The sequence below is a fragment of the Pimephales promelas genome, chromosome 6, assembly GCF_988280905.1.
Source record: "Pimephales promelas chromosome 6, fPimPro1.hap1.1, whole genome shotgun sequence".
Lineage (NCBI taxonomy): Eukaryota > Metazoa > Chordata > Actinopteri > Cypriniformes > Leuciscidae > Pimephales > Pimephales promelas.
Window position 1 is genome coordinate 36,117,126 of NC_142774.1, and position 13,610 is coordinate 36,130,735.

Sequence of the window (13,610 nt, forward strand, 5' to 3'; positions counted from 1 at the left end):
GAGGTTTCTGCGAATGTGCTTAAATAATATTGACATTAATATTTGTAACTACTGAATTGGAATTGTGGTGACACGGTTTCTGGAAAGCTTTGAAGGAGTTCCCATCAATGAGCAATAATAGTTCTATATTAAAATTGATATTATGGTGTAGCCCACCTGTATGTGCGGATACATATGCAGTTGGGTTGAAGTATTTTTCCGCTGCCAGTTATTTACATTAAAAATTGATTCAGTGTAGGCTACAATATAAACACCTAATATTTTGCAGAAAAATTTTAGCTTGCAAAATGTTTTAAGCATTCATTTAGAGCAACCCCAAGGTCATGAGTTTGATTCAGCGAATGCATATAAAACTGATCACGTGTATAGGCCTACCTCCCAGCAAACAAATTTAGGTTCTGAGAACGTTAGTTTTTGGTTCCCAGAACGTTCCCAGAACTTTCCCTTAAGGTTAAGGCTTACGTTATAAAAATGGAACCTAAAAATAACCTACATGGAACATTCCTATAACGTTCTTGTTTGGTTCCCAAAAAAATAACCTTATGGGACCATTCAGGAATGTTATAGGGGAACGTTCTGTGTTTGCTGGGCTTAACTTTATAAGCTTCTGCCAAACGCATAAATGTAGATGTGCTTTAAAAATCTCCTGCTTATCCCACAACGGTGTAATTGAATGTCAAGTTAGAAGCACTGCCATTGTTAAAATATCACTGGATTACAATGCAATTATTAACACTAATAGAAAACATGGACACCTTTAAATGTTGTGGATGAATTTTAATCAATTTTACTTGTGTAGACAAGTTGCTCTACTCCATCATTACCTTGACCCCCAGTTTATTTTAATTTGAAATGGTATATGAGATATTTCATTCAAAACAGCAATAGAAATAAACAAATATAAAACCAAGACATAACAACAAACATTGAGTGCATGTTAGTCACTTTTGCAATTATGTCTGTCAGACTTTCCCATATTGTACAATCTGTTGGCTCAACAGAAATACATGTGAAAGTATGTTACAACTCTGTCTGGCTAACCACATTTCAACTTTTCTTTTTTTTTATGTGGAAAAAATATGTAACATGAGAATCCTCTGCTAATTCAGAGGCTACACAGTTCATATTAACGTTCATTAACACAATAAATTCCAGTTAAACACAATTCCAGTTTTAGTGGAATACTGATCAAGAACTCAAGAAACTTTAATGTATATATTTGTGGTGCCTCTGGGACCTTTTCCCTCACGATGGGCTCACTGGAGGATAGTCTTTAAACTTCTTGCAGGAACTTAAGGATTCAATTGTGCGTGAAGCTTCAGCTTTAAGATTCTGAAGTAATGATGAAATCTTATGAAACCTTATAAGTTATTCAAAGATAGCCTGGTTTGAAATGGTTAATGAGCCTCAAAAGGCATCTATTTTTTTCTTTTTAACTGTGTTATGTTAAGCCATATTTTCTGAGAAGTTCTGGCACTCAAAGCAGTGTAATCTGTTTAAAATAACAAGCTTTGTGCCTCTTTATGCAAATCACCTCATCCTTTGTAAAGAAGGGGGGGTGACTCGTACAAGCAAGACTATATTCATGCCTGAGAACATTTTTTTTCAATGTGCTTTTTATACTGATGGCGTGGTTGTTTTTCAGGCCAAGTGTGTTTCGCTTTTTGGTGCAAACACTGTGGATGAAGCCGTAAGATGAAGCAATTCAATATATTGATCGTGACAGATAAAATCTGATCAGTCTCTTGATGCCGTTTTTTTTTTTTTTTTTTTTACCGTGATCGTGAATTCATTTTTGTTTCCCAAAGAACCTTTCGGTGAATAGTTCTTAAGAGAACATTTTTTTTCTTCGTTTGAAGAACATTTTAAAAATCTAAAGAACACTTTCCCTCTATAGCCTAAACTTTTGTGGAGTGGAAAGGTTGGATTTTAAAGGTGGGCCCCAAAATGCCAATGAAGAATCTATATTTTTAAGATTGTAGTGCATGGTCTATGATCTAAACCATTAGAATTCAGTTCACCAGTATGCTCTTGAGTAAAACACTTAAAAGGAGTAGTTCACTTTAAAAAAAAAAAAATTGCTGCTAATTTACTCACCCCCATGTCATTCAAGATGTCCATGTCTTTCTTTCTTCAGTCGAAAATAAATTAAGTTTTTTGATGAAAACATTCCAGGATTTTTCTCCATATAATGGACTTTACTGGGAATCAAACGGTTCAAGGTCCAAAAGACTGTTCCTGTTGGACTTAAAACGATTCCAGACGATGAATAAGGGTCTCATCAAGCAAAACGATCGCTCATTTAAAAAAAATAAAAAATAACATAGTTTAAGTTTTATAAGCTCAAATGGTCACCTTTCTCTGTGAACGAATCTTTTTGAAAATGAACTTATCTTTTTCCGAGTCAATTCGTTCAGTTCGTTTGTTGAATGAACCAAATGACACGAAAAAAGATTTGTTCATTTTGATAAACGAGTTACAAAAGCGCTTCACAGAACAGAGCAAGGCGACCATTTGAGCTTATAAAACATCAACTTTGTTATATTTTTTTATATGAGCGATGGTTTCGCTTGATAAGACCCTTATTCATCGTTTCAACAGTTTGCCGTTTGCACTAAAAGTGTCTTTTGGACCTTGAACCGTTTGCTTAGCTAAAAATCCTGGAGTGTTTTCATCAAAAACCTTAATTTCTTTTCAACTGAAGAAAGAAAGACATGGACATCTTGGATGACATGCGGGTGAGTAAATTATCAGCAAAAGTTTTTTTAAGTGAACTACTCCTTTAACCTCAGGGACCATCAATGGGACTGTCCATGTGATTTTCAAGAGCAATGCTTAAATGACTGAATGAGGAACAGTTGATACCTCCCACTTGTTCTTTCATTGTTGAAACAAGTTCCCCTTTCCATCGGCATTATCTGCCATTTAGCAGATGCTTTAAGAGATTAATCCTTAAAAGGAGACCAAGTCCATCCAGAAGTTGACCCTCAGATGTCTGCAAATGAATTAATGTATGGGTGACCGGGGCTAGTTGTCACATGGGAAGTGTTTATAAATACAAAATGTACACAGTAAATTAATATAAGAAATCTTCACTTGCGTGAAAAGTGTGAAAATAAAAATGACAACCTGCCGTGGTGGAATTTGATTCTTCACTCTGTCTTGATTCAGTACCTACTGTATTAGGCCTATGATTAATACACACAAAAGATCTCCTTAATGAGGCTTTTCTTTACATAATCCAACCTGACAGACGAGATCATTACTAAATGCTATCTGATCCTGTAATCCTCTGATGATTTTGATGGCAAATCTGTAGACTCATAAGAAAATACTTCTGGAGCCAAGTAATAAACTGTCATACAGTATGTTCACTAATATCTCACTGATGAACCCACCAAGGGTCAACAGTGAGTTTAATGATAAGGACACTGTGACTGTGATTACATTATTTAAACATGAATATTTAGTCAAAGGTTAAAGTTCTTTGACAACACTATGACCCTCCCTCACCAATGACCAAAACCTTTTTATTTCAATCACTTGAATTGGCAACAAAAGCATTTGATAGTCATCCACCATCTGCTGAGCTCCACACTGGTACACGATGGAGATCTTGTGATTTACACTTCCAAATCACTGCACAAATTTACTTTATTTGGTTTGGGTTTCATTCTGAGAACATGCAGATTTTATTGTGAGAAATAGTGAAATAACAGGTTAAACAAACACGATCTGGTCTTTACCACCTAATCAGGGTTTTCACTGATCAGATACAGTTCAATAGAGTTCTCAGATAGTTCCTTCAAATTTTAATATCTTAAATGACGAATCTTAAAACATCCAACAGGTGGCGACAAAAACTGTGAAATAGTATGTAAAAGCTGTCGTTTTTAATAGTAAATCATGAGACTTCCAGAAAAAGAGATCTGAAATACAGATATAAGAAATAAAAAAAAAGCAAAAATGTGCCCTTGAAAGCAATGACTGGACCGTTTAAATACTGCATACTGAATTAGCGTTTACAATATACAGAAATATCTTAAAGGAACCACTAATAAGAAATGTTTTATCCATACACTCACTTGATAGAATTTTAGTTAGCTGTTTTAAATATAAATGATTTATCAATATACTGGTAAATAGTTTATTTGAAAATGTCATATTTACATCCCGATTTCCAGAAAAGTTTTTGTAAAATTCCATAAAATCAAGAATTTGGGATTTAACTGACAAAATGTTTTCACTGACCAACAAATTTGGATTTTGATGGTTCCAACACTCCAAAAAGTAAAGTAAAAGCAAAATAAAAGTCAAAAGATTATAGAATATCCAAGTTAAACCGTTTTGAAACAGTATAAGCAGGTAATGGGTGTCGTCTTTGGAGCATCTACCGAAGACTCAGTCTTGGCAAGCAAAGATTGGTCATGGCTCATTACTTTGTGTTAAATTTCATGAGAGAATTTTCAAACTATTCAAAAATCATATTTCTCAATTTCAAGACTGCAAAGTGTTTTTTTTTACCTTCTACTGTGCATAATATTGTGAAAAGATTGAAAGAATCTGGAGAAATCTCAGGCTATGTAGGGCAAAGCAGGAGATCTCTGTTAAAGGGATAGAAACTTTGAAATAAATGTTTGGTATGTTTTAGCTTACCTCAAGGGCATCCAAGATGTGGGTGTCTTTGTTTCCGCAGTAGTTTCAGTTTTGATATTTTTAGGTCAAACCATTCTTGTCTGTCAGTCATATAATGGAGGTTTATGGTCACCACCTCAAAGAGCATGCTCAGAGAAGTTCAAATTAAACATGATTTAATGACTCGTAAATGTAAGCACACATTAATGGCCCAAGACGTGAAACGAGCGGCTTGTGTGAGAAAACGAACAGTATTTATATCGTTTTTACCTCTTGTTACCATAGCCACAAAGCGCCTGTGCCCTTAGATCACTTGGCTGTGGTTACAAGAGGTCAAAACGATATAAATACTGTTCGTGTTCTCACACAAACCGCTCATTTCGTGTCTTGTGTCATCAATGTGTACTTACATTTACAGTCATTAAATCGTGTTTAATTTGGACTTCTCAGTGCAATTTCAAAGTGAACTATCCCTTTAAGTGCGTGACCTTTGAGACCTCAGATGGTATTACCTGAGAAACTCGGCTTATTACATGCTACTCTGTTAAATATAGCCAAATGCTAATCTCAGATGGTCCAAAAGACAGTGCAAATAAGTACTGTGGTCAGTTGAGTCCATGTTTCAGCTTGTTTTGGGGAAAAAAACGGACTTTGAGTCCCAAAGATGAAAGGGACCATCCAAATTTTCATCAGCGACAGTTGCAAAAGCAAACATCTGTCATGGTATGAGTTGGCATCAGTGGAAACAGCATGGGTGACTTGCATGAAGGTACCATTGATGCGGAGGTGTGTATTGGGATATTAGAGACTTGTATTGCTATTAAGATGACATCTTTCCTGGGAAGAAAGACAATGCCAGGTCTAATTCTGCACATGCTACATCAGAGTGGTTTCTATACACTCTACACTGTAGAAGGGATGCGCTTGACTGCCTGCCTGAAGTCTAGATCTGTCTTCTACTGAAAATGTTTGGCCCATAATGAAGAGGAGAATCAGACAATGACCACAGATAGTTGAGCAGCTCTCTTGAATCAAAGCTCTCTTGTACATAAAAATTCCATTCTGCAAAACTCTAAAAATTATAATCCTCAATTCCCAAACTATTAAAAATTGTAATTAAAAGAAAAGGCTCTGAAAGGCCTTTGTCTCAATTCATTTAGAGTTGCAGCCTCAAAATCTTTACATTTACAGAATATAATTAAATTGGTCAGTGAAAACTTTGGAAATCTTTCTCAGTTAAATAAAGGTTAAAGAAATTTTCAAATCATAGATTATTGATTTGAATAAAAGGAAATCATCAGATTTGATTTTATAACAGAGCAAAGACTCACTGTCACATATAAAATGATTTACTTAAGTAACAGATAATTGCTGAAATGATTCTGGAGATAAAAAAGTTAGTCATACAGTACATTAAAAACATTTAGATAACAGCCCATTATCAAAGCTCACGTTACACAAACACATTAAACTGATAACACATGGCCTTGCCTGGAATAAAAGATTATATACTAAAATAAATGAAAGATTTTATTTATTGTGCCAACTTAAAATTGTTTCTCAAACTTCACAGTGTTAGTGCTCTGATCACGACATGTGAAATAGTCTGTCAAGTAACAATGTATGAAGTAAAAGCAGGAGTGTCTGCACTTATGTTATCCAAACAAACCCCTGAAGCCTTAGCTGATAGTCATTGCATGTTGTCGCTTTGTAAATTCTACATTTTAAAGCATTTAGCGGATGCTCTTTTAAATGGTGTCATTTTAATGAATGTGACCTTTTAAACTTCCCAAATGTTATATTACATTAGAACTACATCAGTTCAATTTTTATTTCTACTTAACTTCTCATTTTCATTTAAATTTTGTAAATGTCATTTTTTTCCATCTAACATTTATATTTTATTTCAGCATCATATCAATTAATCATTTTAGTTACATTTACAACAATGTATACAGCAGGCCTGCAAATAAAATAAATCTGAAAATGCAGAGACATTACGTATTGGTAGTTAGCCCAGACGGGCTCCCCAAAACTGGTCCCCAAAACATTGGACCAATAAAACGTAGTATTTCAACAAAATGTCATATGGCGTCGAAATACTATGCACATGGCACCCTTTAGCATCAATATAACACGCAGAACCCAAGGCGTCATAAAGGTGACTGGCATCCTTTAGCGTCAATATGAGACGCAGACCCAACCTCAGACCTAAACATACCCATAACAGTGCGTTATATTGACGCTAAAGGGTGCCATGTGCGTAGTATTTCAACGAAATGTCATATGGCGTCATAGGATGAGAATGTGTTGGTTTTGGGCTAGTTTTGAGCGGGCTGTCACACAAACCTGGCAAGCCTTCAACATTCATCTCTCTGAAGGGCGGCTCTCAGATTGCTCCAGAACTCGCCTCTCTTTTCCTCATCCTCGGGCCACTCCAGATACGTCCTGGAGTTCATAATCTTCCGTAGCTTGCAGAAGCGATTGGGGATGGTCTCCTTCTTGATTGGCTCTAGAAGTACTAGGACAGCGGAGTCATTGTGCTCATCGACTATTCGGAAATGTGAGAAGTCCAGTTCGTAGCGGCACCATTCGCTGGAAACAAAGTGCTCAGACAGAACAAAGAGAGTCCGATAACTCTTCTCAATCGAGTCGATGATGTTGTCCACGATCCAGCGGCCCGGCTGGAAGTCCCGTTTGTGCAAACACAGGGCGAACGAAGGCTGAGCACTCTCCAGCTCTGGAACGAGGATCTCCTCGACCCACTCGGCGTCATGTTGACTGTAGGATACAAAGGCGTCATAGCGGATCTCTCCGGCCAGGCGACCAACTGCAGGTTTTCGTTTGGCTTGTATCCATGCTTTAGTCATCTGCAGGTACCATACAACGTGAAGCTTATGGCAGGTGACGACAATAAGTCCAAGCACTATGATGATCACAGAACATAGCACTGAGACAGCAGGGATCATGTAACACTCGAAGACTGACAATCTGACACTTTCAATAGCATAACCTCTGAGAGTGAATGGAGTGTCGCACACATAATTGGAACGACCATCTCGAAGTGCGATGAAACGGCCAACATCTTGTTTGAAGAAAGATACAAACTCGCAGGAGCACACAAAATTGTTGTAACCCGCCTCCAAGTATTGCAGGTTTTTAAACCTCCTCAAAGAGCTCCCGTTGAACATGCGCAAGGCGTTCCTTTGGATAAGCAGCGTGTGGAGACTGGGAAGTAATTCCCCCTGTGGTAGTTTCATCAATCGGTTGCCTGTCAATATAAGTGTAGTAAGTTGAGGAAATCTTTGGTTGAAAACCGTCAGATCATTTTCGCTGAGATCCAGATCCGTCAAGGTAGAAGGCAGGCAAGCAGTCATCCTACGTAGCTTCGTGCTGGAAAGGTTCAGAAACCTGAGAGTCGATGGCCAGCTACACTTTTCTGGCATAGAAACAAAACTATTATGACTTAAGTCTAAATATACGAGCCTCTTAAGATTAGTTACCAACCGAGACATCAGCCGGAGAGATTTTAAAACGTTCTGGCTCACGTTTAGGGTGTTGAGGTTTTGATATGCGCCATGACCTGTATATAACGACGGTTCGATTGTCAGGTCTGACAGGAGATTTTGACTAAGGTCCAAGTATTCAAGATTTTTCAGCAAAGAAGTAGTTCTCCGAGGAATGACAAACACTGTGCTGTTGATCACAGACACCTTATGGAGATGCATCAGGAGAAATCCCAACTGGATCATGCTACTAAACCCAAAAAACCCTTGGATGTCAAGATTACATATGTAGGCAGTATGTAAGTTTTTATAATGTGTGTACGAAGCATTCTGCCACCACCCTTCACCAACTAAATGTACATCTTTGAAACCAAAGTAATACATTGGAGAACCATCCATGACCTGCAAAAAAGAGGTGACCACTTCATCATTTGTGCTGATATTTTGGAAACTGAAGCTTTTAGTCCCACCTTCTCTCACCGCTTTGAAGGGTTCTGCCGAATTGCTCTTAGTGAGTGTGACATCTTTGATAGTCAGAACAGTATCAGGGTGGGAGACATCTTGAAGAACCTTAGAGACAAGTCCTGGATCGTTCTGAAAGAGATTCTGAAGGCTCAAAGAGACTAAACCGATGGGACGGGCTGCTTTTAAGCTCCCGCTCTCATACGATCTCAGGTTACTGCCAATAAATGTAATCTCTTCCAGATGAGTGAGCCCTTCTAAACCATTCTTGTGTACCTTCCTCAGCGATGGACTACCAAATCGCAGAGTCCTCAAGTTAATGAGAGACTGGAAGATGGAAGCAGGTCCCAAGGTGGAGTACGGGTTTCCTACAAGGTTCAATTGCTGAAGAGATTGTAGCTCATGGAACCAAGACGAAAACAGTTTTTCCAGGTTGTTTGAGGACAGATCAAGAACTTTCAGATTACGTTGAGATTTGAATGCCTCCTTGTGTATAAACTTGAGCTTGTTCTTATGCAAGTTTAGGGTTTTTAGTGCAGTATAAGGGCTGAGATCATTGATGTCAATAGACACAATTTGATTGAAAGACAGGTCAAGGCCAAGAGCATTCGCCGGAACCTTTGGGACTTGTTGGAGTTCATTTGAGGAGCAATTGCAAAAATATTTCTGATCACATTGACATGTGCTGGAGTATTCAAAGCCTTGAGCCAAAATCAACATAAGAAGAATCATGGACTCCTTCACATCCATGACTCTCATCCTGTAAAAAGAAAAAGATAACAAATATGTATACTTTTATTCAGTAAGGATGCATTAAATTGATCAAAAGTGATAGTGAAGACTTTTACATCACTTTTACAAAATTCCATTTCAAATAAATGCTGTACTTTTGAACTTTACCAAAGAATCCTAAAAAAGGCGTATATTTCAGCGAACACAAGAACAGAAAACAGAAGTTCTTCATTTCCAAAATAGTCATTCAGTCAACACACTCTCTTTGTATCTAACCTCTATTACAGCCAAGTACAATCGCAAGCTGATGTTTGCAGTCAAATATTAAAGTGCTTCCAGCATATTCTAAGACATAATTTTGTTTTAATATGATTACCTGTCTGCTATTATTGTGTCTGCTCCTCTTTTGTACGCAAACGTCAGTTTGGGAGTAGTCATAATAAAGGAAAACAAACAGAATAAAAACATGTGAACAGTGTGAGTCACAGGAGGTAGTGAAACTGAATAGCCTGATTGAAACTTACAAAATCATGTCTCTTTTTTTCAGCAGCATAATTTTACGGAACCATATCTATAAAACAGATTAGTCTAAGAGCATGTCTACATATTTACACACACACTGCACATGTACTGTAGTGTATTTTTCAGACCGTCCGTAGTCCGTCTCAGAATGTCTTACACAGCTTTTATTCAAATAGTTTTGTGTAAAACTATTTCAGACATGTTTCTATGTTCGCTTCACTAAACACTGCATTAATTAAGGATACGAAAAGAGGAAGCCTTTTCGTGTAAGGTATAATTAACCTTACCACTATAAAGCATCACTTACTGTATCTCTTGTGGTTATTGCAGGACACATCATGTGCTCCACATACTGTAGCAGCTTTAATTCAAGACAGTTTGCTGTTGTACACTCATGTAGAATAAAAATGGACCAACTATATAGTGTTGTTTTAATGAGTCAGTTTTGTTCCACTCAAAATGAATGGCTTCAGACAGTAGTTGAGAAATGTCTAAATGAAGAGTTCAGATGCAAAAGCCTCTAATTGCCATTTGAAATTTTCTTCAGAATGATAATTTTTATCAAGCTTGTATATTTAAGTTCAGTGATTTCACTTAAATGGCAATGATAATTACCTATTAATTGTTATTTAAGTGAAATTACTGAACTTAAATATACAAGTTTCATAAAAATCATCATTAAAGAAGAAAATTTCAAATGGCATTTAGAGGCTTTTGCATCTGAACTCTTCAAATATTCACTATAGGGTTCAGTTTTATAGCATTATACTAGCCCTGGCATAGATCATTTAATGTAGCCTATTCCTTTTTATTTTTATTTATTGCAGTCTTGACTCTCGACCCATTCGCGGCAGACCATTGCGGTGAGCTTACCCAAGACGTCAAATTTCATCGCTGCTGGCTCTGGTTCAGAGATCTATAGAAGTCTATCGGACTACCCTGCACGTTGAAAAATGACGCCAAAGGTATACCCAGTGCGTCAATAAGTGACGCAAGCATTTATATGTGACGAGTTGGGGTGTGAGAATGTGTTGGTTCAAATCTGGACTCTGACCAGGCCCAAATATTAGCCTGATGGACTTGTTCTCAAGCCATGTCTTGGTTGTCTTTGCAGTTTGGGCAGGAGAATTGTCTTGTTGAAAAATAACATCTGATAATTTCTCTTCAGATAACAACTTTTCATTTGTGGGAAGCAAGCCATTCTGCAATATTCTCCTACTCCAGTGACTTTCCACAGTGAATTAGTTCACCAACACCAGCTGCGTAAAAGGCTCCCCACACAATGACACACCTTCCTTCATGCTTCCCCTTATGAAAAAGAAGTTAATTCAAGTGTGCTCTTAGTATACTTCTTTAAAACTAAAAGTAGACTTTCAGTCTACTTTTGATGTACCGGTAAAACATATTTTGTTCTTCTCAGAAGTATACTTAAAATACTGACAGAACAGTCTTAGTATATTTGGATAGGTACTCGATATTTTGATCCAGATATATTTAAAAGTAGGCCATAATGAAGTATTCTTAATGAAGTGTACTTAGCTTGGAGTTGTGTTTTCTCTTTTGATTGCGTAGCCTATTAAGATTATAATATTAATAATTATATATTAAATGTTTGAAAATATTGATTTATAAAGAAAACCCTTTTTTTAAAATCCTGAGTATGAGAATTCTTGTGTAGGTTAGTCCACTTGTAATGTACACTTTGTTTTTTAATTTCCTGACCAATAATTTGTGGTTGAGATAATTAAAAGTTTACTGTTTAGCCATTTTGGGCTTGACCCTTTCTTTTTTATATATATATATATATGTTTACATTATATTTTATAGTATAAAATACATTTATTTGATATATTTTTTAGCAAAATAAAACAAAATAGAAGAGTATTGTGGTGAAATCCTGGAATCATCATGCATATAATATTACACATTTAAATAAAAAAAATTGCAATCACAATATGAGTTCTTTGTATCTGCTCTTGCAGGATATTAAATGTTAAAAAGCCTTCTCTTTTTTGACCTTTTTGTTCCTCTGGTAAATGACAATCTAAAATCCTTGTGGACTCCTCCCTTGTGTCACTGTAAATGACAGGTGAAAAGAGACATGAGCCTATATCAGACATAAATAACTACCTCAATTCATTTGGGAAACATGAAGACTACTTTTCTATTTCTGCTTCAGTTGATTTGAACTGTTGGCAACACAACAACCTTTCTGTATTGTTTCAACTTATTTTAGATATACAGTACTGGCAAAATAAATACATCACGTTTAGTGTAAACCAAACATGCAGACTCCATTTATGAGTCAAAAAGAGAAACTAAGTTATTTTCCTGTAAGTACTGTATCACAGCCCTCTTGGATAGATAAAACAGTAGAAAGCAGAAAATGTATTTTGTTATACGTATAACTCAACTTTTGGACTGGTTTTACACTAATGGGTGAGATAGGAAACAAGCAGTTTATGATAAAAAGTGTGCATGAAATCATAATAATCTGGTCTCTGGAAATATATTTTCTTCTAAGTAAATCTAAGGGATTTTATATGCTACCAGGCCAAAACTGAAAGTCTTGATTACTAAAAAAAAAAAAAAAAAAAAAGAAACAAGTTTTGTGTGTGTGTGTGTGTGTGTCTGCAGCACAAATGGTGCAGGGCAAATTATGCACCTTTATTAGGCTATGCAAAACCCCAATCATATACATGATCAATAGTAATTTATTCATGTGTCGAATGTTTTTAATTTTCTCAGAGTAGATGTGTGAACATCCAAATGCAAAGGGTCATTAAATGAATAGTTCACCCAAAAATGATAATTCTATCATAATTTACTCACCCTCATGTTGTTCCAAACCAGTTGACGGTAACTATAGCCATTGACTTAATTGGAAAAAACCAACCCGATAGTGTTGGAAAAAACAGGACTATTACGGCTACCATCAACTCTCTGGTTACCAACATTCTTTAAAATATCTTTTGCTTTCAACAGAAGAAAGAAATTCATACAGGTTTGGAACAACATGACGGTAAACAAGTGGTAACAGAATTTTTGGGTGAACTGTCCTGGGATAATGATGTCAAACCACCACAGTATAGGCTATTCTGGATCTGGGAAATGGACAGTAATTAAGAGTAGCCCTCAATCACAACCCCAATCGACTTTTATTTAATAAAAAAAGGTTACCTTCATCTCAGTGGAATAAGATTTTGTGACGTTTAATACATTATCTATCTACACACACAAAAAACTGAAGGTATGTAAAAAAATGTTTACACTTCTGGTCTTCGGGGTCAATATGGCCCCACATTGAAATGAATGAGAAATGTGAAAAAATAACTCAATATATTTTCTTCATGTGTCTTCATTCATTTTCACTTAATTTTCTTTAAATATATGTTCTTCAAAAAAAAAAAAAAAAAAAAAAAAAATCCGGCATAAATCTGAAAATTTGTGGAATTGTGTGGTAGACCTATAAGGATACAAAAGTACTTTATATCTCCAAAAACACAGCATTAATGAATAGATGAGAAGTAAACAAAAACAAAAAATGAAATATTATTTGTAGCCTAAAAACAGGAAACAAAGACCATTTTGAAGGTTAAAAAATAATAATTGTGTCCTTGAGGAAGACAATTGTACCAGAGGAAACTGCTTTAATATTATGTCACTACATTATCATAGACATCATCATTGACATCATGATGTATATGGGCTCAATAACTTCTAACATCAGTTAGCACCATGGCTTAGCAACGT

General features: G+C 36.1%; 1 protein-coding gene across 1 annotated transcript; it reads right to left on the minus strand.

The window, feature by feature from the left end:
* Window positions 1-5,273: 5,273 nt before the first annotated feature.
* Window positions 5,274-9,841, minus strand: tlr2 (toll-like receptor 2). The gene is made up of 2 exons (XM_039653150.2): window positions 9,712-9,841; window positions 5,274-9,363 (listed from the first exon to the last, which is right to left on the minus strand). The coding sequence occupies exons 1-2, from the start codon at window positions 9,801-9,803 to the stop codon at window positions 6,996-6,998; spliced, it is 2,460 nt and encodes an 819-aa protein (XP_039509084.2). The 5' UTR covers window positions 9,804-9,841; the 3' UTR covers window positions 5,274-6,995.
* Window positions 9,842-13,610: the final 3,769 nt, after the last annotated feature.